This window comes from Chiloscyllium plagiosum, unplaced genomic scaffold (assembly GCF_037043375.1).
Source record: "Chiloscyllium plagiosum isolate Xiang-an unplaced genomic scaffold, Cpla_swu_hap1 HiC_scaffold_14, whole genome shotgun sequence".
Classification (NCBI taxonomy): Eukaryota; Metazoa; Chordata; class Chondrichthyes; order Orectolobiformes; family Hemiscylliidae; genus Chiloscyllium; species Chiloscyllium plagiosum.
In genome coordinates this window covers 12,660,995-12,688,295 of record NW_028270152.1, presented here as the reverse complement: position 1 = coordinate 12,688,295, position 27,301 = coordinate 12,660,995, and the positions used below count along the sequence as shown (strand labels likewise).

Genomic DNA, 27,301 nt, shown 5'->3' with positions numbered 1-27,301 from the left:
CCCCTCTCAGCCTTCTAAACTCAAAGGTATATAAGCCCAGTCGCTCCAATCTTCCAATGTAAGATAGTCCCGCCATTCCGGGAATTGACCTCGTGAACCTACTCTGCACTCCTTCAATAATCAGAATGTCTTTCCTCAAATTTGGAGACCAAAACTGCACACAGTATTCCAGGTGCGGTCTCACCAGGGCCCTGTACAGCTGCAGAAGGACCTCTTTGCTTCTATACTCAATTCCTCTTGTTATGAAGGCCAGCATGCTATTAGCTTTCCTCACTGCCTGCTGTACTTGCATGCTTGCTTTCATTGACTTATGTACAAGAACACCTTGATCTCGTACTGCCCCTTTACCTAACTTGACTCCATTTAGGTAATAATCTGCCTTCCTGTTCTTGCCACCATTAAACTGCATCTGCCATGCATCTGTCCACTCACCTAGCCTGTCCAGGTCACCCTGTAATCTCCTAACATCCTCCTCACATTTCATCCTGCCACCCAGCTTTGTATCATCAGCAAATTTGCTAATATTACTTTTAATACCATCATCAATATCATTAATGTATATTGTAAAAAGCTGCGGTCCCAGCACTGATCCCCTGTGGTACCCCACTAGTCACTGCCTGCCATTCCGAAAGGGAGCCATTTATCACTACTCTTTGTTCCTATCAGCCAACCAATTTTCAATCCAAGTCAGTATTTTGCCCCCAATACCATCCGCCCTAATTTTGCTCACCAACGTGGCCACCCCACCCCCTCTGCCCATCAGTCTGTCCTTACGACAGCACGTATAGCCTTGAATATTCATTTCCCAAGCCCAGTCCACTTGAAGGCACGTCTCCGTTATCCCCACAACATTGTAAATTTCCAAATGAGCCTCAAGCTCATCCATCTTATTTCTAATGCTTCGTGCATTCATAATATTTTTAATTTGTTACTGCCTTCACCCTTCCTATCAATCCCTATTTCACTCAACCTTACGGCATGATCCCTTTTTGAGTTTTCTGCTCCATTGATACCATTGTCTTTCTTGACTTCTCTTGTTCCAACTTTCCCTTCAATTTCCTTCTTAAACTTCCAGTTTGTCCCCTCCCCCCCCCCGCTATTTAGTTTAAACGCAGCTGTGTTGCAGTGGCAAACCTGCCTGCCAGAATGCTGGTCCCCCACCTATTAAGGTGTAACCCGTCCCTCTTGTATAATTTATCCTTACCGCAAAACATACCCCAGTGATCCAAGAATTTAAATCCTTGCTTCCTGCACCAGTTCCCCAGCCACACATTCAAGTCCACTATCTCCCTGTTCCTGGCCTCTCCAGCCCAAGGAACTGGAAGCAAACCGGAGATAACCACCCTGGACGTCCTGCTTTTCAGCTTTCTTCCGAGTTCTCCAAAGTCCCGCTGTAGAATGTCCCTCCTCTTCTTCCCGACGTCATTTGCGCCAACATGTACCACCACCTCTGACTCTTCACCTTCGCCCTTGAGGATTTCCTGCACTCTGTCTGCGATGTCCTTAATCCTGGCACCAGGAAGGCAACACACCATCCTAAATCCTGCCTGTTGCCACCGCAACCCCGTTCAGTTCCTCTCACTATGGAGTCCCCTATTACCACGGCTTTGTGTGATGTCTGACTCCTCGGCTCTGCCTCCACGCCAACGTTTGATTGGCAGACCTGACCACCTCGTGGACTGGCAGTGTCGTCTGTCTCTACTGTTTCCAAAAGATTCAACCTGTTCCTGACAGGTACTTCCACTGGGTCTCTTGGACTTGTCTCCTCTCTACCTTCCTCATCGTCTTCTGGTATGGTAGGTGTAATAACCTCACTGAAGGTCCTGTCCAGAAAGATCCCGTTTTCTCGGATGAGCCTGATGTCATTGAGTTCTTTCATCACTGCTGCAATATGCTCTGTCAGTAGTTGCGGGAGCTTGCATTTTCCATGATACCATCTTGGCCGGTCAAAGTTGATTCACCAGTCTGTCAGCCTGTTCTCCTGGAGAATAAATAACTGTGATCAGTTGAGATAAGACATTCTTTCATTTGTCCAGATGAGTGAAAGATGAAATATTTCAGCAACATAAGCTCTTCAGCAATTTTCTGACCTTTTCACTTAATTTTGCTGTTCATTTCAGCTGACCCCAAACACCTGGTACTACATAATATCTGGAATTCAATCTGAAAGATTTGTTTAACACCTAACCCCCCCCCACCAAATGGAATGTCCCTCCAAGCCGAGGTGCTAACGCTAGTTGTAGTGCTTTAAGTCCTTTAACTTAATCCAGCTTCATCAACTGACTGATCAAAATATCCCACCTCAGTATAGTGGTTGACTACTGTGGATTTAGTGCACATCTGATGTGATGCAGATCCGTGCATATCATGAGAGTTCTAGCTTAAATTCTGCCATTTGCTGTAATTGTATTTGATTAACCGTAACTTGCAACCATCTTAACAACATCTCAACCAGATCAGCACTGAAATTCATTTGCAAATCTCTGAGCAAAATCAGTTGAGGTCTCCATTCACGATCGCTAACCTGTCCTCCAGAAAGTACACTTTGCATATAGAGAGTTCTATGTTTGACTGAGGTGGATTGCTGGTACTCTGCCCAAATTCTCTCATTAAGAATGATTGCTTTGGCTGTGGATTGATAATCATCATATGCATTCCATTTTTTAGAAAAGAATGCATAAACATGAATAAAATTATGATTGATAACTTCCCAAATGACAAATCAAAATAACTAAAAAGCAAGATTTTGATGTTTTAAAACTATAAAAAAGTTAAAATCCACTAATAGGGGCGGCATGGTGGCACAGTGGTTAGCACTGCTGCCTCACAGCGCCAGAGACCCTGGTTCAATTCCTGCCTTGGGCAACAGTCTGTGTGGAGTTTGCACATTCTTCCCCGTGTCTGCGTGGGTTTCCTCCGGGTGCTCCAGTTTCCTCCCACAGTCCAAAGATGTGCAGGTTAGGTGAATTGGCCATGCTAAATTGCCTGTAGTGTTAGGTGAAGGGGTAAATGTAGGGAAATGTGTCTGGGTGGGCTACTCTTCGGAGGGTCAGTGTGGACTTGTTGGACCGAAGGGCCTGTTTCCACATTGTAAGTAATCTAATCTAATAGATCAAACATAAATTAATAGGGAACGAACATACCAAACTAAAGAAACGATACATTAATTAAAAAATGCAATCAAAAAGCATCTTAAAACCACTTTCAATGTGTACAGTTCTGAAGGATGTGTAACTTTGCAGGAACAAATCCAAAGTTACTTTTGGCTCTCCTCCAGTCTCAGTTCTTCCTGTCAAGCAAACCTGAAATCACCAGTGTCCTTTGAGATTCATTCCACTCAACCTGAGACTTCTAGATTCAACTTCTACTGCATGGCTCACTTTGGCAATTCCGAGTTCCCCATATCTTCAAATATTCTGGCTGTTTTGTCGCCATCCTTTTGAACATAAAACCAACTCCCACTGCATTTCTGTCTGTTAACTCTGTCCTTCTCTGCTCTTTCTGCATGTCAAGGGATCTTATACTGTTTTTCTGAGAATTCCTGTAGAAAGACATAAAAACTTGTCACTTGATTTTAATAAGCTTTTGTTTGAGCTTCTTCCCCATGGCTACCAGACCACATGGACATAATTTTGAGCTGTGGTGCTTCAAGAATTCTCAAGTTTCCCTTAAGTTAAAGGATGCATTTTGGAAAATAACGTTTTGTAAAGCCCAGTAGTCATAACAACTGTATAATTTTTAAATATTTTCTCTTGTCAGGGTGATCAGATTGACACAGTTACCTCCTGAGATAGTAGAGCATAGTGAGCCATTGCAGGTGGTGAAGTATGATCAAGGAGGGCATTATCATGCTCACCATGACAGTGGACCAATCTACGCAGAGACCAGCTGCTTCCACACAAAGCTGGTAGCAAATGGATCCACTCCATTAGAGACTTCCTGCCGGTTGGTAACAAATTCAAACAAATAAATGTTTTATTCTATTTTTTTAAAGGTTTAGACTGTCTATTAAAGGAATTATGAGAATGTAGGTAGCTGTAGGAAATTATTGTTTTTCAAAATAAGATGGGAGATTGTAACCAGACAAATAAGAATAATGACATACTGAGGGAGTACAAAATCAAGAATAAATGCTTGGCCAACAGCTCCCTTTAGAACAAATGATATTGTTGTACAAAACACAAAGAAATGCAGATGCTGGAAATCTAAACAAAAATAGAAATTGCTGGAGAAACTCAACATGTCTGGCAACATCTGTGCAGGGAACGCAGAGTTTTTTGGGTCTAGTGACCTTTCTACAAAAATATTAGTATTGTTATATGATGGACAGTGCTTACAATCAATCCCAATTTATTACAGTTCCTGATGGAATTCCCCAAATCCTCAAGCTCAACTGAGGGAGGAATGCGCTGGCTCCTTTCCTTTATTCATCTGCCCCTTTAGTTTACTGTAACAAGTTCCATTTTAAAGGGATCCCTTCGCTGATGGATGTCTTTGTTCAAGCCCAGATTTATTTGTTTTAAATGGAGCCAATTAAACAAGGCATTTTTGAGTCGACAAAGTGTTTATTAGTTAAAAGTGAGTTTATTCAAAAGTTGCTAAATACAAGTAGAAATAAAAGTTCATCACATAGATTAAAAATAGTTGGTGAGTTCAAATCAAAGATAAAAGTTTTAAACAAATTACAGTTCAGTCTCTGAGATCTGTAGGGTAGATGATAGGATGTTGAGGTCATTATGTTGGATGATAACTGAATTGAATGTATTGTCACGTGTACCGAGGCACAGTGAAAAGCTTTGTCTTTCAGGCAATACAGACAGATCACAGAGTTAAATAGCATAGATAAGTAAATAATAGGTAAATGGTGCCTAAAACCAAAACACAGGTCCAGGCGAATGCTAAGAGTTTGTGAGTCTATTCAGTATTCTAACAACAATAGGGTGGAAACCAGAACTATAGCTCAGATAATCATAAGTGAGGAATTGATTTGGAGATTTATGACTTTGCTGGATAGCTGAAAGACTTTTGTCCTGTTTCCTTTCCACTGTAATTTCACATTTTTTCTGGATTCAAACGGGGAGAGAGACATCCTTTCTCTACCTGCATGGCAGGGGTAACTAGGTTTTCTCAACTGTGTACCTTACAGCATATACCTTTACCCATTAGTGCACACAACAGGGTTGAAATTGATTTTTAACCCCTTACTCTTCTGTATTCTTGAAATAGGAAAACACAAATACTTCTATTATTTGGGACATAGTTTTCAGGAGGTACATTTTGCTGCTCTGGTGGGGTTGGGTGACTGGAGAGTAGCCACTGAAGTCACAGCAGATCACAGTCCAGTTTGTTTTGATGTGTCTGCCCCAGTTTTGAAGGATTGTTGTTTGAAGCTTCCTTGGTATTCTCAGGTGTGACATTCAGGTCTTCTCTTCAAACAGCCATTGAATTTACATCAGCAGTAATCTTTTGACTCTATGTACTCTTTTAAAAACAACAATTTGTAATTAAAATTTCGTATGTCCATAAGTAATTCTGAGTTCTGAACAGTAGTCATGACAGCAGCAAGGATAACCATTTACAGAGCATACAAAGATTTGCTGTTTATTAAGAATACCATAGTCCCTTTATTCAAACACAGTGGAAGTCTGACAGCACTGCCTTTATTCCTGATGAAGGGCTTTTGCCTGAAACGTCGATTTCGAAGCTCCTTGGATGCTGCCTGAACTGCTGTGCTTTTCCAGCACCACTAATCCAGCATTAAAGCTAGTTGGAGGGAAAGTTAACTTTGGCACCGAACTATGACGGAAATCGAATTAGCCGCTCTGCATACACTATGTTCTGCAGACTGTCTTGATCAGCATTTGATCCAATATCACTTATTTTTACACCAGTACTAAAATGAACATTCCAATCCTGAGGCCCAAATTGAAGTTGGCTGCAGAATACTAATCTGGCCACAATTAGCAGCAAACAAACCCAAAGCTGGGAGCAGAGGCACAGTTGGTGCTGAGGCTTGGGGTATGATCATTACTGGGGTTGGAATGAGCAAATAATTCTTTCTAATCATTCGTTGTCTATTGTGGAGACTTTCCAGACTTTTCAATTTAGGTTGACTGCACCTTTTTTGTTTTTGCCAAGATATTGTGTAAGTGCAAACGTATTGACTAAATGTAATTTCTCCAAGTTTGTGGATGAAATAAAGCTGGCTAGAACGTGAATTGTGAGGAGGATGCAGAAATGTTTCATTGATTTGACAAGTTAATAGAATTGACAACTGTGTGGCAGATGAACTATAATGTGAATAAATGTCAGATTTTCCGCTTTGGTGACAAAAACAGGAAAGCAGGTTATTATCTGAATGATTGATAGATTGGGAAAGGGGGAGTCACAATGAGACTTCGATGTCCCTGTACATCATTGCTGAAAGTAAACATGCAAGTGCAGTAGGCAGTGGAGAATGCAAATGGTAAATTGGCCATCATAGCAAGAAGATTTGAATAAAGAAGCAGGGGTGTCTTTTTGCAATTGTTCAGGGCCTTGGTGAAACCAAAATTGGAGTGTGGTTAAAAGTTTGAACTCCCTATCTGAGAAAACAATGTTCTGGTTATGGAGGGAGTGCAATGAAGATTTGCCACACTGAATGCTGAATGCAGGACTGATGAATGAAGAGAGACTGCATTGATTAGGATTATACTCCCTGGCATGTAGAAGAATGATGGGGGTTCTCCTAGAAATCTATAAACTTCTACAAGGACTAATAGGGTAAACATAGCAAGGATGTTCTTGAGGACTGGGGAGTCTGGAACCAGGGTCAGAATCCAAAGAAATGGGATAGACTATTTAGGACTGAGACTAGGAGAAATTTCTTCACCCAGAGAGTGGTGAGCCTATGGAGTGCCCTGCTACAGAAAGCAGTTGAGGCCAAAACATTGAATGTCTTCAAGAAGGATCAAATAATATGGTGAGAAAGCAGGACCAGCATACTGAGTCAGATGAAAACAAAAACTGCTGGAAATCACAGCGGGACAAGCAGAATCCATGGAGAAGGAGCAAGCTAGAGTTTAGATGACTCTTCATCAGAGGTCTAATGATTATTAGCTTGCTGTCTCTCTGTGGATGTTGCCTGACCTGCTCTGATTTCCAACATTTTTTGTTTTCAGTGCAGATTCCAGCAGCTGCAGTAATTTGTTCCTACTGAGTTAGATGATCAGCCATGATCATGTTGAATAGTGGAGTAGGCCCAGTGGCCTACTCTTGTTCCTATTTTCAATGTTTCTATATATGTGCTGACTTCCTTCTTAATCCTCACTCCACCTTCAACCTTTTTTCTGTTCTAGGTATGTGACAGTGCTGTTTTATTTGAACAATGTTTCTGGAGGAGGGGAAACGGCTTTTCCTGTAGCAGACAACAGAACGTATGATGAACTGGTAAGAGGAAAAAATAATTATTTACTTTATTGACAAGTCATTGTGTTACATAAACAGTGTGTGGTGAGTAGATAGTCAGCCAATTAGCATCTAAGAAGCACATATTACTATAGGTCGAACCTATGAGGCAAACAGTGGCCTTTGCTGCTGTACTTTCTATTCAGTAGGATTCTGCACTTTTATTGATCAAATTATTAGTCACGTCCTAAAATGAGTGCTGTGACCAGTTCTTCGGTTTGTATATTCAACCCTTTGTTTAAAATTATGTAGTCTGTCATTACAGTGCATTCCACAGTAGCCAAGCAGCAACCACTCATTGCCAAAGTGATCATCACATGTGGTTATGATACCTTCCTCACTTGTGTGACCCAGAGATGGAGATGCTTCTGAACCACTGAGGGAATCTGTTCATTATCTCTACAGAATGCAATGGATAGATGATCAAGAGCCAGTCTGCCATCCTTCAGTCTTAAAGAACTTCACAGAAGTTATACTTGTCACTGAGAAAGAAAGCATTTTTCAGTATCCGATGTCTCAAATATTTTTACAGGCAATAAAATACTTTAGAGGTTTAGTTTAAATTTGCAACTTAAGAATTGATGATGTGATGTTTAAATTAACAAATGTTCATCACTTCCTTACATCCTCTTTACCAGACATAGTCCTGAGTATTGCAAAATTGTGAATTAGTCTTTTTGTATTTTTTTAAAAATCTGATATAGTATTTAAATCTAAATCCACTGAATCTTTACTTCAATTATTATATTTTAATGTATTAATTAGGGAGTAATATAACATATGGCATACATCAACTCAAATGTTTTTGCTACATTTTTCACTTGTCACTCTAGATAGTGCTGTCCTTGACTGAAATTATTAACAGTATTGGTTGTTTTGCCTTGAGAAATCTTGGTGAAAAGCCAAGGACAGAAGTGCAGTGTAGTACCAAGGGTGAAATCCATAGAAGGTAGGGATAAGCTGGTGGTTAGAGAATGACTGTTTGGGAGGAATGAGGGTGATGAGATGTCCCACAGTTCTTGAGGCCCTGAAGCGGACTTGTACAAAAAAAGAGAGGAAAGACTTATATATCAACTCTCGCAACACCAGGACATTCCAATGCATGCGATAGCCTATATGAAGTACTAGAAATGTGGCAGCCAATTTGCAATGAGCAACATTCTATGTAGATACAGTGATGTCTGGTCTTTATGGCAATCTGTTTTAATAATGTTGGTTGACAGGCATATATTTGCCAAGAAACCAGGGAGAACACCCCAGGTCTTCAGAATTGTTCAGTTGAGATTTTTATTTCCATCTGAGAAGCTTGAAAGAATTTTGGTTTGATATCTCATCTGAAAAAGAGCACCTCCAGTGGTGTGGTATGGTGTGGTGCTCCTCAATACTGCGCTGGGGTAGCAGTCTAGATTATGTCTTGAGATCTTGGAAATGGAACTTGATTAAGAGGCAAGAGGGTTACCAACTGACTGGCACTCAACATGAAGTAGTGATCAGCACAATAAAGATGTGGTGAGGTGTAAGATGATGAAAATAATGAGAAAATAAGGAAAGGTAAAAAAAAATTGGTGAGAGAATAAGAAAGTCCTGACAGTATTTCTGTTCTTATGATAGCAAAATACAGGATCAAAGACTGATCTTGATCAGATGGGCTGATGGGCCTAGGAGTGGCAGATGGAGTTTAGTTTACATAACTGTGAGGTGCTGCATTTTGGAAAAGCAAATGAGGCAGGACTTATACACTTAATGGTAAGGTCCTGGGGAGTGTGGCTGAACAAACAGACCTTGGAGTGCAGGTTCATAGCTCCTTGAAAGTGGAGTCACAGATATGTAGGATAGTGAAATTTAGTATGCTTCCTTTATTGGTCAGTGAATTGAGTATATTAGTTGGAAAGTTATGTTGTGCCTGTACAGGATGTTGGTTAGGCCACTGTTAGAATACTGGGTACAATTCTGGTCTCCCTACTATAGGAAGGATGTTGTGAAACTTGAAAAGGTTCAAGGATGTTGCCAGGGTTGGAGGGTTTGAGCTATAGGGCAAGACTAAATAGACTGGGACTATTTTCCTGGAGGCTGAGAGGTAAACTTTTTGAGGTTGATAAAATTGTGAGAGGCATGGATAGGGTAAATAGACAAGATTATTTCCCCTTGGTGGGGAATGCCCAAAACAAGAGGGCATAGGATTAAGCTGAGAGGGGAAAGATTTAAAAGGAATCTAAGGAGCAACTTTTTCATGCAGAGGGTGGTGCGTGTATGAAATGAGCTGCCAGAGGAAGTGGTGGCAGCTGGTATGATTTCAATATTTAATGGATACAGAACTGGCTCAAAGGTAGAAGACAGAGGGTGGTGGTGGAGGGTTGTTTTTCAGACTGGAGGCCTGGGACCAGTGGAGTGCCACAAGGATTGGTGCTGGGTCATTTATATAAATGATTTGGATGCGAGCATAAGTGGTATAGTTAGTAAGTTTGCAGATGACACCAAAATTGGAGGTGTAATGAGCGAGAGCGAAGAAGGCTACCTCAGATTACAACAGGATCTTGATTAGATGGGCCAATGGGCTGAGAAGTGGCAGATGGAGTTTAATTCAGATAAATGCGAGATGCTGTATTTTGGGAAAGTAAATCTTACCAGGGCTTATACACTTAATGGTGAGGTCCTAGGGAGTGTTGCTGAACAAAGAGACCTTGGAGTGCAGGTTCGTAGCTCCTTGAAAGTGGAGTCACAGGTAGATAGGATAGTGAAGAAGACGTTTGGCATGCTTTCCTTTATTGGTCAGAGTATTGAGTACAGGAGTTGGGAGGTCATGTTGCGGCTGTAAAGGACATTGGTGAGGCCCCTGTTGGAATATTGCATGCAGTTCTGGTCTCCTTCCTATTGGAAAGATGTTGTGAAACTTGAAAGGATACAGAAAATATTTACAAGGATGTTGCCAAGGTTGGAGGATTTGAGCTATAGGGAGAGGCTGAACAGGCTGGTCTGTTTTCCCTGGAGCGTCAGAGGCTGAGGGGTGGCCTTGTAGAGGTTTACAAAATTCTGAGGGCCGTGGATAGGATAAATAGACAAAGTATTTTCCCTGGAGTCAGATAGTCCAGAACTAGAGGACATAGGCTTAGGGTGAGAGGAGAAAGATATAAAAGAGACCTAAAGGGCAGCTTTTTCACACAGAGGGTGGTAAGTGTATGGAATGAGCTGCCAGAGGAAGTGGTGGAGGCTGGTACAATTGCAACATTTAAAAGCCATTTGGAGGGGTATATTGTTTTAAAAAATTCTCAAGGTCAAGGACCAGGCTCGCAGGAAAGTAGTCTGACACAGAACAAACAGCCAAGAGGCGAGTCTGCTAGAATATAAGTGTTTTATTCCCCGCAGCGTCGCCACAACCAGGTCTCGTACTTACAACGGGTCTGGTTTATACTCACTCTACGTGTTACCGGAACTGGGAGCCGTCAGTTCTCGTAGAGCGGTTGCCAACAACCCACGCTCGGTGGTTAAACGCAACCCCGGAGCAGACTCTACCGAACTGGAGACTTTTCCAGCTGATATACTCTTTTCGAGATCTAAACATTCATGTGAACAGCAGAGCAAGGCTGAAAAACACATTCCATTATGGTCACATACAGATAAGAAGATTCACACGGGAAGGTGTGTAATAAGATTCACACGGGACTAAGCGACACCTTCCATTTTCGGTTAGATTCACACATGTATTGGGACACAATTTTAACCCTTTCACCACATTCCACTGCTTGGCCCATCACACATGTATTGGGACATAATTTTACACCACATATATGAATAGGAAGGTTTTGGAGGGATATGGGCCGGGTGCTGGCAGGTGGGACTAGATTGAGTTGGGATATCTGGTCGGCATTGGTGGGTTGGACCGAAGGGTCTGTTTCCATGCTGTACATCTCTATGACTAAAAAGAATCTGGATGGATACATAAATAGGAAGGGTATAGAGGGATATGGGTCAAGTGCTGGCAAATGGGACTAGATTAATTTAGGATACCTGGTCGGCATGGACGAGTTGGAGGGAAGTGCCTGTTTCTAAACTGTATAACTATGACTCTATGAATCAGTTGGTAAAGCAGAACATCATGTTGTATGTAGTTTGCTTTTGTATTTCTGCTATGTTGAGCAGTATCATTCCCATTAGCTCTTCCAACAAAACAGGAGTAAATTGAATGTCTCAGACTACGCAGGCTTGTATCTATTCCCCACAGCCCCACACCCCTCCCATTTATCTCTCCACCCCCTAAGCTCACAGCCTCATTCTGATGAAGGGCTTTTGCCTGAAACTTTGATTCTCCTGCTCCTTGGATGCTGCCTGACCTGCTGTGCTTTTCCAGCACCATATTCTCAACTCTAATGTCCAGCATCTGCAGTCCTCACATTCACCTTGTAAGCCAAAGGTTCTATACCATTGTATCATTATGTTAGCACTTCATTGGCAGCTGTCCACATTGCTTGCAACCCTTGTGCCATACAACATTTGCACAGTGCTAAGTCTCTCACAGTGGGATTTAGAGGAGATATATTAGATTTCCTTCAAAATATATTTAGTGTTGTGTCACCGTGCTGAATTTCTTCTGAATTTATTCCAACATTTTCATAAACTTACTTAAATATTATCAGGAAGGAGGGAAATTTGATTCAAACCTTTGCATATCTTAATAGCAAGACATTTTACAAGTGTAGAGTTTCAACTTTGGGCACAATTATACTGATTAAATTAAAGGTCTGTTTTCCATAAAAATGCATGATTTAATCACAAGCATAAAATTCTTTTCAAGTCCGTATTTTGTTTTTATGCAGTTGTAGGATCACTGGCTGGCCACCATTTATTGCCCATCCCTAATTTCCCTTGAGAAGGTGGTGGTGAGCTGGCTTCTTGAACCACTGAAGCCCATGTGCTACAGGTAGACCCACAATACTGTTATGGAGGGAATTTCAGGATATTGGCTCAGTGACAGTGAAGGAACAGCAATATATTTCCAAGTCAGGATACTGAGTGTCTTGGAGGGGAACCTGCAGCTGGTGGTGTTCCTGTGTATCTGCTGCCCTTCTCCTTCTAGATGGAAGTGGTCACGGAATTGGAAGATGCTACCTGAGGATCTTCACTGAATTTCTGCATTGCATCTCATAGACAGTATACACTGCTGGTACTGAGTGTCAGTGGTGGAAGGAGTAGATGTTGTGGGTGTGATGTCAATCAAGAAGGCTGATTCATCATGGATGGTATCAAGCTTCTTGAGTGTTGTTAGAGCTTCATCCATCAGGAAAGTGGGGAGTATTCCATCACTGTCCTGACCTCTAGGAGAAAATGAGGACTGCAGATGTTGGAGATCAGAGCTGAAAAATGTGTTGTTGGAAAAGTGCAGCAGGTCAGGCAGCATCCAAGGAGCAACAGAATCGACATTTCGGGCATAAGCCCTTCTTCAGATTATGCCCAAAACGTCGATTCTCCTGCTCCTTGGATGCTGCCTGACCTGCTGCGCTTTTCCAGCAACACATTTTTCAGTCCTGACTTCTGCCTTGTAGATGATGTAGGTAAAAACAATGACTGCAGATGCTGGAAACCAGATTTTGGATTAGTGGTGCTGGAAGAGCATGGCAGTTCAGGCAGCATCCGAGGAGCAACAAAATTGACGTTTTGGGCAAAAGCTCTTCATCAGGAATAAAGGCAGAGAGCCTGAAGCGTGGAGAGATAAGCTAGAGGAGGGTGGGAGTGGGGAGAAAGTAGCATGGAGTACAATAGGTGAGTGGGGGAGGGGATGAAGGTGATAGGTCAGGGAGGAGGGTGGAGTGGATAGGTGGAAAAGAAGATAGGCAGGTAGGACAAGTCGTGGGGACAGTGCTGAGCTGGAAGTTTGGAACTAGGGTGAGGTGGGGAAAGGGGAAATGAGGAAACTGTTGAAGTCCACATTGATGCCCTGGGGTTGAAGTGTTCTGAGGCGGAAGATGAGGTGTTCTTCCTCCAGGCATCTGGTGGTGAGGCAGCGGCAGCGAAGGAGGCCCAGGACCTCCATGTCCTCGGCAGAGTGGGAGGGGGAGTTGAAGTGTTGGACCACAGGGTGGTGTAGTTGATTGGTGCGGGTGTCCCGGAGATGTTCCCTAAAGTGCTTTGCTAGGAGGCGTCCAGTCTCCCCAATGTAGAGGAAACCGCATCGGGAGCAACGGATACAATAAATGATATTAGTGGATGTGCAGGTAAAACTTTGATGGATATGGAAGGCTCCTTTAGGGCCTTGGATGGAGGTGAGGGAGGAGGTGTGGGCGCAGGTTTTGCAGTTGATGTACATGCTCGGTGGAGTCAGGAGGTAAGTTACTTTATGCAGTATTTCTAGCCTCCGACCTGCTCATGTAGCTGCTGTGCTACTATAGTGAGTCTAGTTGGGTTTCTGGTCAATGCTACCCTCTGGGTATAGATAGTGGAGGATTCAGTGATGGTAACACCATTGAATGTCAACCAGCAGTAGACTGTCTCTTATTGAAGATGGCCATTACCTGACATTTGTGTGGCGCGAATGTTATTAGCCATTTGTCAGGCCAAGCCTAGATATTGTCCAGATCTTGTTGCATTTGAACATGAACTGCTTCTGTATCTGAGGAGTTGCAAATGGTCCTGAACATTGTGCAATCATCGGTGAACATCCCCACCTCTGACCTTATAATGGAGGGAAAGTCTTTGCTGAAGTAGCTGAAGATGTTTTGGACACTAAGGAATTCCTGCAGAGATGACTTGGTGCTGAGATGTCTGACTTGCAGCAACTAGAACCATCATCCTATATGCTCGGTATGACTCCAACCAGTGGAGAGTTTGCCCCTTATTCCTAATGAGACCAGTTTTGCATGTCTCCTCGATACAGTGTATTAGTACAATAGAACAGAATCATTATCTTTCTTGACTATTGCTGAAAAAATATGCCAAAAGCTTTGTCTTACGCTCATCAAGACAATTTGCAAGAATACCTGTGTATGGGAGAATAGTGTTTCCGTACTGTTAGAGAAGAGCATGCTGGTTGGTTGGCAAGCAGACTCCAGTTGGTGGAGGGGTTGCCATGAGGAAGCACAAGTTAGATGATAGCTAATATTTTATTTCTATTAAAAAAGTTATTGATGTACTTAAGAAAAGTCACCTGACGTAATTTTATTAATTCAGCTGAAAATGGATTGATCACCAACTACAAGTATTTCTGTTAAGAATGTCTTGTTCTCTTATTGCAAGCAATCTGATTTTAAACTGCTAAATCTTATTTTTTCAATTCCAACCAAACCATTTTCTAGTTTCACTCTGTGCATCGTCATTTTTGTTGTAAATGTAGTAGCTTTTAACATATAAAAACTTAGCAGATGTACCAGCTATTGCCTGGGTGCCTGAATAAAAATGCATTTGAAGGACCTCCTTGACTGGGCACTTATAACTTGTCATGCTCATCATTTTGATTTTTATTGTTTTTTTGGATGGTCCTGGATTTGGTTGAATTGATTTGTAAATAACATTAACAGGTCAAACGAACCCTCATTCCACTTGATGTTTCTGGGTTTCTGAGGTCCACTGCATTAACTTAGCTGGTTTCACCTGAGGTTGGGCGAATAAAACTAGTGGAAACTCTACCCTAATAATTGTAGATTTATCAAAATGTCAAGGAAAAATATTTTAAACTACTTTGTAATGTAAAATTAGTACAGTGGCTGTGCAACACAGCTGGCATTTCCAAACATTTATCCTGTTGTAAACCTCTTATTATTTAGGTTTGCCTGCTGATTTGAAAAATCCATTCCTGATGATCTAGAACTGAACCAAAAACACTCAGACGCTGCTATGTGACTGTTGGGCTAAAGAGGAGATTATCAGCCACGTAGCTTCAGGTCTGATCACTCTCCATCCATCTGGTTCTGGAAAAGATCTACGTTAAGATGCTGTGTTAACACAGGACTGAGATCATCTATAGTTATTGAATAGTATTCATGAGGAGCCGCTGTGGGAGGAAGTACTGACAGGCTGTTAACTCCCATGTAATCAGATTGCGTCATTAGTTCCCAGTATTGCACTTCATAATAAGGAAAATGGGGGGAAGCCTTTGATACTATAGCACTAACTATAAATTCAGCTGTCCACCAATAAATGATTAACTGCTGGCATTTTTGCCAACATTATATTCAGTGTGCAGTTGTCTCTTTGTATTACAGCAAGTTCAATTTCAAATAATCACTACAGATAATTTATATTGGATTCTAAGAACTAAAGAACTGTGCTCTTTGCTATTACTCTTTCCTCAGTCTTTAATCCAGAATGACGTGGATTTACGAGATACACGGAGAAACTGTGACCAAGCCAATCTGCTGGTGAAGCCTTTGCAAGGCACTGCTCTCTTCTGGTACAACTACCTCTCTGATGGTGAAGGTACTCAGACCAATTTGGCCATGCATTTGTTTATATTTGTTTATATTTGCAAGAGAAGGAAGTAAGACTTACCAAAGTACTTTGCAATTAAAAATATGCCCTTTCCTAGTTCCTGGGAAATAATTATTGGTGCATTATTCTGAAATGGTTGCTTGTGAAGTGCAATTAAAAACTAATTTGGGAGGATCTCCTGTCTGCCTAATGGATAATTGTTCTGTCTGTTGTGGCTAGATTAAAAATGCTGTGCCCCCTGAGTTAGGTCAGGCAAAAAAACAATCAAACTGTGTTTTATCATAATTTATTTGATTTTTTTAATACACTGTTTTACCCCATTAAGGTCTGTCATAAAATAGAGTACATAAAGGTAGCTCTTGACATTTGGAAAGAGTAGAATTTAGTTCCAATAAAAACAAAGAAAACCTATAAATCTCAGCAAATTGTGCAGTTTCTGTAAAGAAAAATAGAGTTAACACTGCAGGTCAATAATCTTTCATCAGAATCTGAAAGAAAATGAAAATGTTAGTCTTTAAACCACTGGAAAAGAAGAGGAAGCAGGAAGATCAAGGATATAGTGAAAACTAAGGAACAATAAATAACAGAATTGTTGCTTTTTAATTTGTTGTACTCCTTAGGCCCCTTTTTCAGCAGTAGATACTGTAAATCCCAACTGTGTTTCCATGTTACGTAACCACAGCAGGTAAGGGTCATGGTAGATCTGTGTTAGTTGCCTTTTTTTCTCTCTCCATTTCCTATTATTTGTTTGTGGTGCGTATTTCAGCATGCTCGAAACTATTTAATGTCAGTCTGCTTCGAGTTTAGGGCTCTAAGGTTTGCAATCTTGATGCTGTTGTACTGTCTACTTCAGGCTCCCTGTCTTTGACAGTCATCTTCTTTCAATGGCAACAAGGATTATATTTCATTCCTCAAGGTTCAGAACTAGAAACTTCTAAAGCGTGGTGGTAATTGTTTTCTCCCAACTCTTGCAGGCTGGGTGGGTGAACAGGATGAGTACTCGTTACATGGTGGCTGCGTTGTCACCAAAGGGACCAAATGGATTGCCAACAACTGGATCAACATCGACCCAGATGTGCAGCGTCAAATTCAGTTCCAACAAGCAGTTTCCAAATACACACATGAAGAAGCTCCTGCAGAGTGGGCAGTTGATAACATTTATAAAGACTTGCATGTCGAACTGTGAATGTGTTCCAAAACAGAATGTCTTTGAATGCTTAATGTGGACAAACTTCCCTTTTTATTTGTCCATCCTCAATCAGGGTTTAGAGAGAAAATATCTTGTGATCAATTGCCTTCAGTCATGAATGTGTAACTTTACCTTCAGCTTCCAATGGGTGAATACTGGCAGGCTGTTTGACTGCATGTTGCATCACAGCTCAGCCTGATCCTGTCCCTGCCTGACATGCGCTTCAGAACACGGATCAGTGGCTAATGATTAGAAGTGGCACCAAGTCATTTTGTTTTTATTACTTTATTCTTTCAATTTCACTCTTAATCTGCCCTGCCTTGGCCAAGAATGTGGGCAGGCATTTGAACTGCTCAGATAACTCCTGTTTAAAGATGAGTTATTTTTCATTTGTTCAAACAGAGGATCACACCTAAAATAGTATGATAGTCCAGTGCAGTTGCTGAGTTGATGCTATGTATTTCCAGAATCCTGTTTTAAATTTTGGATTTCCCAGCATTTGTGCCTTCCTTATTCAATTCTTATGACCATTCTTTCTTCTTTCTTTTGACAATACATCTCAAATCTGCTCAACCAGTCCATTTAAAGCTTTTTAGGAGGATTATTGAGCTCTATAAACCAAGAAAGTCCTAGCTTAAATCTCTTTTCTATGCTGAATTCACTAATCTGTCAAGATGGTGATGGGGAGCTGTCAGTCATTTGGAGTGAATACCTCCTGATTATGAGATTTGAGTGTCTCACTAGGTAAAGGGAAAGTATTAGATTTGATTGTAATGGTTTTGATTGTTGAATCTTGCCAACAAATGCTAAGCTGAGGAGAAGAATGGCTACTTGGACCAGGGACTAAATGGCAGAGTGTGCTTCTGGAGCCACATTTCAACAAATAATCAGGACCTTCAGGAGAGCAGAAGAGAAATAATAGCTTTTTTTGAAATAACATAGTGACATGACCATTTGGAGCTGCTTTCAATAAAGGTCAACTGTGGGACTCCATCTTACTCCCACTCAACACTGTATTGAAGATACACAGTCAGACTAAATACCCTCTATCATCTCATCCAAATAGCCATATGATCGATCACTCCATCATTAACAAATGGTTTTAATCAGAGGAACGATCAGAACTGATTCTGACATGGCTCTTTATAGATGACTAGAAATACACAATCCAGCAAGCTGCACCGAATAGTCCTGAATCTTGATTGTTAATCTGTCCACCCAAATTTTCAACACAGACCAGAGGTCATACCTGACCTTTTATGGAACTTCATGATTTCGTACTGCATAACGAGGTACATTCGCCCATAAGTTGAAAAGTGTGATGCTGGAAAAGCACAGCCAGTCAGGCAGCATCGGAGGAGCAGGAGAATTGATGTTTCAGGCATAAGCCCTTCATCAGGAATGAGGCTTGTGGGCCGAGGGGATCTTCCGCCTTGGGACCCTCCAACCACACGGGATCAATGTGGATTTCACCAGTTTCCTCATTTCCCTTCTCCCCACCTTATCCCAGTCCCACCCTTCCAACTCGGCACCGCCCCTTTGACCTGTCCTACCTGTCCATCTTCCTTCCCACCTATCGGCTCCACCCTCCTCTCCGACCTATCACTTTCACCCCCACTCTCATCTACCTATCACATTCCCAGCTATCTACCCCCAACTCCAACCCTCTCCCATTTATCTCTCAGCCTCCTTGGCTCACAAGCTTCTTTCCTGATGAAGGGCCTATGCCTGAAACGTTGATTCTCCTGCTCCTCGGATGCTGCTGACCTGCTGCGCTTTTCCAGCGCCACACTTTTCAACTCAGATTTCCAGCATCTGCAGTCCTCACTTTCTCCACATTCACCCATAAGCCTCAGGACCAAGCTAAGTGACCATTTCTTGAATTTAACCAATAGTTTCTCAGACAACTAGGAGTCATCTATGATGCAAAGAAAAGCATCATAGGTATCAAAATATAAAGCATTTTGTTTCTCAACATATTAGGTTGATAGGAAACAAGGTGATAGTTTTATTCTTTCATCTACATCTTCCCTCTCAAGTAAGTGGTCACTTCCATTCAAGAGCTGAACAGCGGCTGAGGTAGGAAGGGAAGAATTTCTCTGTTGATGCTGCCTAAGTTCATCCTATTGTGGCAAATAAGTTAGTTTGATTGTCATACCTGGATGTAAACTGAAAGCTGCAGTATTAGAATGTTACAGCACTGCCATAGGACCCTAGCCTTCTCTACACAGTTCCTTTCAATATTTGTTTTGTTTTGGGATTAACTCCTTTCCCTTTCATTTTCTGTCATCCTCCTCTCCTGATGTTGCTTCTTGCTAGAGTTTGATTCCATGGTCAGGTCGTCCCCAACCACTCATCCAAATAGCCATGACTCATTTGGTGAGCCTGGACAATATGTGTCAACAGACTGATGCACAACAGAGGGCATCTTGGCTGAGTGAAGTCCTGATTCTTCCTCTCCTACTGTCCACTTTCCAATATTAGAAGAGAGAGCTGGAGTAGGCCAGTGAGTCTCTTGAGACTGCACAATACCCTGCAAAAAAAAACACAGAATGCTGGAGACACTCAGCAGGTCTGACAATATCTGTGGTGAGAGAAGCAGAATTAACCTTGATCCCAGCATGACTGTTCTTCAGTAACCCTCCACCCTGGTTATCTGGCATCGAATTACAAAGTGTCCCTTAATATTACCCCTGACTTTTGGCCATCCTGGTAGTATTAAATGCAACTAGTTTCATGTAATGTATGAAACCACAAGAAGCCAATTAAGCTTATCAATATAATTTTCTTAGGCTGGGCACCACAATTTCAGATAGAGTTGTCCATTCTCTGCTGCATTCACTTTAAGTATATGCTTCAGGCTGGTCATTATCTGTCGTCATACTGTTACCATGTTCTTTGTGCAAGCATTTAGGGTTTCCTCAGAAATAGTAAATAGGAGAACTTTCCCCTTCTTTGTTCAGATGTAGCTATTTGAATTACACAACCTGGCTTCATTATAACTACGGTAAGTAAATTTCCTGCTCACGTGATGCTGAGCTGTAATAACCCGGGGCAGATACTTGGTCTGCAATGATGTTAACCAATCTTGACCAAGGTGGTAATTTGATAAAAATGTTCTGAGTGAGCCTGACCTGGAGAGAAAAGAGGAATGTTCAGCCACTTATCCTGGTCACTAATTAGTGATCATTTCTAGAAAGGACACATGGGGAGTGGATTTCAGTTAAGAACAATTAAAAACATTAACCCTAACCCTAAAGATTTTCTACCCACCTGACCTTGTTTTTAGAAATTGCTAATCATTGCTTTCAATCACAGAGATTCCCCGCCAGTACATCCAGATTCACTATTTCTTTGTGAGATTTTGGGCCAGATTAGATGGACTTCTCCTGCTATCTTTCAAATCTTCAGAAAGTTTTGCTAATGCTGCTAACCTGGCATTTCCTTCTTCAGGATGATATTTAATTTTCCAAAATGTAGTGTCTGTACTGGTTCTTGCAAGCTCTTGGGAGTTTTTTTAGAATATGAATCGAATTAACTAGATATTAATTTTGAGACTGTTACCTGCCACCTTCCTTGTGCTGAAGTAAGACTCATTATGGAGGGGTATGGGGAGGTGTGAATGTTTAAAGGTGTCTAATGTACGCGTGAAAATCATCTATCAGAATTCTGGGATAAACAGAAGTAGCAACAAAAGCCCAGAACATGGAACAACCTCTTCGACTATGGGATGGTTCTGTAAAAATGTAGGAACATTGCTTACCCTGAACATTACAGCAATGTAAAGAGTAGCAAATAACCACAGACTCTAGATTTGCAAGTTGGACAGTTAGTCAATATATTTTTGTACCTGGGCAAGTTCATATAAACAGTCACGGGACATTGAGCTATTTGGTTTGGAGTCTTTATTTTGTTTCTCGTCTGTTCCTGAATCCTGATTTCTAGGCTCTTGTGCAGTTCAGATATATCCATAAGCTATTCAGCAATGGAGGGAATCCCATCTAATCTTGATCCTGTTCTTAACTTATTTCCACATGTGCATATTTTCTAGTGATCAAAAGGAGGTAGCAGTTGTGTATCGCACCCCCACACCTCGAAAACAAAAGCTTTTGCTCTTTGCAAAAACTTCCAATGCTGGTCTGATGTGGAGGAGCCGGTGTTGGACTGCAGTGGACAAAGTTAAAAATCACACAACACCAGGTTATAGTCCAACAGGTCTATTTGGAAGTACTAGCTTTCAGAGTGCTGCTCCTTCATCAGGTAGCTCCTTCACACAGCTACCTGATGAAGGAGTAGCGCTCCGAAAGCTAGTACTTCCAAATAGACCTGTTGGACTATAACCTGGTATTGTGTGATTTTTAATTAAGTGCTGGTCTGATTTGAGCTTCTTAGAGCCAGGAACCTGAAGCTTGAACCTTATATTTGTTTCCTGTCGTACTGCATTTTCTCACTGAATGTGTGTTGAATTGACCTTTTTTCACTGGAATAGTACTACAGTTAATCTGTTTGTCAGCTACAGTATTGGATCAGGAATGAGACTGAAGGAAATTGTAGATTTGGCATGTCTACATTATGTTACCATAAAACACAGACAAAAAAGCGCTTACACTACAGTCCATACACCAAATAATTTCATAATCCTACTCTTGTGCCTTGCCCATCCAAATACACAACACAAAATGTCTATGCTCAATTTTTGTCATAACGCTGTAATTTATATTTCTTAATTTAAGTGTTTATCAACTCTCCTTTGTTACTGCTGAAATTACTTCCACTATCTTTACAGCTAATACATACTAAATCATACCAACTCGTCATGCTCTGCTTTTCCCAGTTCCATTAAATTCATATCCTATAATTACAAACTCTCCTGTGAGGGAAAAACTATTTCTCCTGTTCTACTTTATCAAAACACCTCAGTTTTGAATACCACTGTTAAATTTCTCTTGAACATTATCTACTTGAAGGAGAACAACCTAGTCATCAACTGGAAATATTTTTAAAAAACCAAATTTTGGGTTTTGTTTGGTTTAATTTGAAAGATAATATTTAAAAGGAAAGTTTAAATAATTCTATTTAATAGGCATTGTCCCCCACGGTGTGACATTGTGATTTATTTTTTATACTCTATCTGAAAATATTCATATCTTTATCTTCCTGACTAATAACACCTCCAATTTCTAGTGTTAGTCTATTCTTTTTGAATGCTATATTGAAGAAGTCAGTTCTATTATTAATTTTCATCCTCACTAGTTTGTGACACTATTTAGTATTTATTAAAGTATGTCAATATTTAATTATTATTTAATTTTTCTGCTCCATTAGGAAATGTGTTTCTGAGAGGTTCCAATAGATTTTTTATTTAATTGTAGATTTTGCACTTAATCCCCCAAGATTTTCTTGGGTTACTCAGGTAATATGTGCCAGCCTTGTCTGAATAAAGACAACACATTGCATGTGTGAGCTCACTCAAATAGTCTGTATTGTATTCTCCAGTCTGCCTGTCTCGGTGTTGACTTGTAAACGGTTGCGTAATCTTCACCAACAGTCATTAAAAACTGTTTTAAAACTGAGCTCACTTGGATTCTTTTTGATCTCTGCAATTGCTGAACCAACTGTCCTGTTGCTTATTTTAAAACCTCCGGCCCTAAGGAATGTCTCACACCTAAGATATCCAAACCACAGATCAAGGCCAATCATTGCAATCCGTCCAGCCAAATTAATTCTCATTGTGTTCATGATGCTAAAATGGGAGTCTTATTTATGAGACTTGAAATTTTTTTAAAAATGTCATTCTCATGGGTAGATAAATCCTGAACGGTAATTCCCAATTGGTATCAGCAAGTCATGATGTCAGCATGTTAATGGGAATGTGGATTTAAATGCACAATGTACACAGCTGTAAAGACAAACTTTAGAAAGTACCGACACAAAACAAAACTGCGGATGCTGGCGAACTGTACAAAAGCAAAAATTGCTGGCGAAACTCAGCAGGTGTGGCAGCATCTGTGGAAAGAAAACAGAGTGAATATTTCATGTCCAGTGACTGTTCATCAGAATAGAGTTCATCAGAGTCGGAATGTTAACTCTGCTTTCTTCCCATCAATGCTGCCACCCCTGCTGAGTTTTGCTAGCAATTTCTGTTTTTGATTGGAAGTCCCAGTTTTGTTTGATCTGCTAATAGTTGCATGTTAGCTTTTATAACCTGTACCCAAGCAAATGATTGAGTTTCTTCAAAGATGGAAACATCAATTGCTATAAAATAGCATTGTTCACAGTTAGTGTATGAATAAATTGTTCAATGAAAAGTACAGAGGGTATGCCAGGAGCAGCACCAAGCATACCTAAAAATGAGGTGTCAACCTGTGAAGCTACAAAACAGAATTACTTGTGTGTCAAACAGCACAAGCAACAGTTATAAAAAGAGCTAATGGATGAGATTTAAGCACTGCAGTCCTGCCACATCCAGTTGTGAATGATGCTGAGCAGTGAAACAACTCCTTTGAGGAGCTTCCATAATGATTTCCATCTTCAATGGTAGTTGAGTTCAGCACAGATTAACAGCCTAGCATTCGCAGAAATGCCAAGTGGATTCTCCATCTGGGCATCCTCCAAAGGGCCCCTACCTCACAGATGTCAGGTTCCAGCCAATTTGATTCACTGCTTGTTATATCAAGAGATAGTTGGAGTCACTAAAAATGATTTGGATGAGAATTTATAAGGCATGGTTAGTACAATTGTGGATGACACCAAAATTGGTGTATAGTTGCCAGTGAAGAAGGTTATCTAAGATTGCAAAGGGATCCTGATCAACTGGGCCAATGGACTAAGGAATAGCAGAAAGAGTTTAATTTGGATAATTGCAAGGTATTGGTAAAATTAAAACAGGGGCAGAAGTTACACAGTTAATGGTAGGACCCTGGATAGTGTTGTCAAACAGAGAGAGGAAGGATGGTGCTGGAAAAGAACAGCAGGTCAGGCAGCATCTGAGGAGCAGGAAAATCGATGTTTTGGGCAAAAGCCCTTCATCAGGAGTGAGGCAGGGAGCCTCTGGGGTGGAGAGATAAATGGGAGGGGGGGTGGGGCTGGGGAGAAGGTAGCCAAGAGTACAATAGGTGGATGGAGGTGGGAATGAAGGTGATAGATTGGAGAGGAGGGTGGCGCAGATAGGTGGGAAGGAAGACTAGCAGGTAGGACAGGTCATGAGGATGGCACTGAGCTGGAAGATGGGACCTGGGGTAAGGTGGGGGGAGGGGAAATGAGGAAACTGTTGAAGTCCACATTGATGTCCTGGGGTTGAAGTGTTCCGAGGCAGAAAATGAGGTGTTCTTCCTCCAGGCGTTGGTGGTGAGGGAGTGGCGGTGGAGGAGGCCCAGGACCTGCATGTCCTCGGCAGAGTGGGAGGGGGAGTTGAAATGTTCGGCCATGGGGCGGTGGGGTTCATTGGTGCGGATGTCCCGAAGATGTTTCCTAAAGCGCTCTGCGAGGAGGCATCCAGTCTCCCCAATTTAAAGGAGACTGCATCGGGAGCAACGGATACAATAAAAGATATTGGTGGATGTGCAGGTAAAACTTTGATGGATGTGGAAGGCTCTTTGGGACCTTGGATGGAGGTGAGGGGGGGAGATGTGGGCACAGGTTTTGCAGTTCCTGCGGTGGCAGGGGAAGGTGCCAGGACGGGAGGGTGGGTTGTTGGGGGGCGTGAATCTGACCAGGTAGTCACGGAGGGAACGGTCTTTGCGGAAAGCGGAAAGGGGTGGGGAGGGAAATATATCCCTGGTGGTGGGGTCCATTTGGAAGTGGCAGAAATGTCGGCGGATGATGCAGTTTATACGGAGGTTGGTGCGGTGGAAGGTGAGAACCAGGGGTTTCTGTCCTTGTTACGGTTGGAGGAGTGGGGTTTGAGGGCGGAGGTGCGGGATGTGGATAAGATGCGTTGAAAATCACCTATACAGTGTATTCAAAAAGAACGGGTACCCAATGAACACAGTCAGCTGAAGTCTCAGCAACAAACCCTCACAAGCAGACAAAATGCTTTCAGAAACCCTAGCCACTCTCCCCTACATAAAAGACATCTCAGAAATTACTGCAAACTACTCAGACCCCTTGACATGATGGTAGCCCACAAACCCACCAACACACTAAAACAGTAGCTAATGAACTTGAAAGATCCTATACAGACAACAAGCAAAACAAAAGTCATTTACAAAATACCTTGCTAGAACTGTAGCAAACACTACATTGGACAAATATGCAGGAAACTAGCCAGGATACATGAACATCAACTAGCCACAAAAAGACATGATCCACTATCATTACAATCCATATATACAGATGAGGAAAGACACCACTTTGATGGGGATAACACATCCATCCTAGGACAAGCCAAAGAGAGACACATAAGCGAAGTCCTAGAAGCATGGCATTCCAACTGGAACTCTATCAACAAACACATCAATTTGGACTCCATCTACCGCCCGCTGAGAAAAAGAACAAGAAATAACATCACCAACACAGGAAATGACGTCACCAACCCAAGGAAACCTAAACACATAAACAGAAAGCAGGACATAAAACCAGCGCCTCACTGGAGGCTCACTGATGATGTTACCTAGTATGGTGACAAAATGTCTGAAATCAAACCTTCCAGCCCAGAAAGCAAACTTACATCCATGTTTGCTAATCATTGTGCAATTGTCAGTCTCATTCGCAACTCATCAAATACTCAAACAATCCATTTCCAAATGATGCATGATTTGGATATACAGTATTTATATTTTCACTGATAACTGGCAAGTACCATTCACACCACACAATTTCGAGGCAATGGCCATCTCTAATAAAGAAGAATATAACCATTGCCCCCTTGTCATTCAATGGTATCATCATCAATGAAAAAACCACTATTAACATTCTTGAGTTACCACTGACACAAAACTGATCTGGACCAAGCACATAAGTACCATGGTTATATGAGCAGATTAGAGGCTAGTAATCGTGCAGCCAGTAACACCCCTGACTCCTGAAACCTGTCCACTATCTACAACACATCGGTCATGACTGTGATGAAATATTCCCCACATGGCTGTACGAGTGCAGTTCCAATAACACTCTCAAAACCTGACACCATCCAAGACAAAACAATATGCTCAATTAGGACCACATCTACAGATATTCATGCCACCATGAACACACAGAACAGAAATTCATTGAGGCTCCATAGGAAACCCAACCCAAGTCTACAATTCATACAATCGCGAAGGGGAGCTGGTACATGGGAACACCATAACCTGCAAGTTTCCCTCCAAGCCATTCACCATCCTGGCTTGGAAATATATCGATGATCATTCAGTGTCACAGGGACTAAATCAACAAACATGCCCTCGAGGTTTATTGCGGGTCTACCTAGTGCAAATGGTCTACTTATGGCAAATGGTTTACCTATGGCAAAATATTGCAAATCGGAGTAGATCCTGCAGCTTTTCCACTGCGATCAGGGATCGCCACGATTTGGAATTGACTTGGGATTTGCCCTGCGTATTTGTTCCAAATCTCCTCACAACATCAACATCTTCCGGCAAAATTTCCCACCCTGTTTTCTCGGCGGACAGTTCGCTTCAGCCGCTGCCTCTTTATACCGTCCATATCTACACTGTCGTTCATTCTGCACAATCATTTCTGAAGTTGACAGCTTCTCTGCAACCATCTCCAAAGCGGCATGCAAGTCACTGACTGTTTACCCGACCGAGTCTGTTTGTGAATACTTTTCCATCGTCATTCTGCACGATCATTTCTGAAGTGACCGCTTGTGTCGAAAACAAGGACAGTCCAAAGCGATTTCCTGAGGCGCACCTCTGGAACGCTCAAATCAACCTAAAGTCAGGCGGCCATGCGCATGTCAGCATCTCTCCTGCAACTTTTCCATTGCGATCAGGGATCACCAGTTTTTGCAAGCTGGAACAGCTGGCCGTCAGCAAGCTTATGAGCGAGGGAGTGTTTGATAGAGAGAGTGCAAAGGCCACCATGTACACGTTGCTGACTCAAAGACTGTTTTGTGCGTTCGCAGATGTTGGTCAATGAACAGTAGGAGAATTTGAATTGGTGCAGGATTGAGGGTTTGTCCATTTGATTATTTGACTGTTTTGGAATGCTCGTTACGGAGCCAATGAGAAGAAATGTGCCATGAGACTGGAAGCAAAAGGCACAGCATCGCTGCAGGAGCACCATGCAGAAGGAGGGTGAGAAGCAATC

The 27,301-nt window shown here is 41.8% G+C and overlaps 1 protein-coding gene across 1 annotated transcript in view; it reads left to right on the top strand.

Annotated features, from left to right (window-relative positions):
* The window catches only part of p4htmb (prolyl 4-hydroxylase, transmembrane b), an 85,516-nt gene extending 64,237 nt beyond the window's left edge, over positions 1-21,279 (top strand). Inside the window, exons 6-9 of the mRNA XM_087994080.1 lie at positions 3,760-3,945; positions 7,338-7,428; positions 15,726-15,849; positions 16,836-21,279. Of these exons, the coding sequence (XP_087850206.1) occupies positions 3,760-3,945; positions 7,338-7,428; positions 15,726-15,849; positions 16,836-17,047 (613 nt within the window). The 3' untranslated portion in view covers positions 17,048-21,279. The remainder of the gene's footprint in view (positions 1-3,759; positions 3,946-7,337; positions 7,429-15,725; positions 15,850-16,835) is intronic.
* Positions 21,280-27,301: the final 6,022 nt, after the last annotated feature.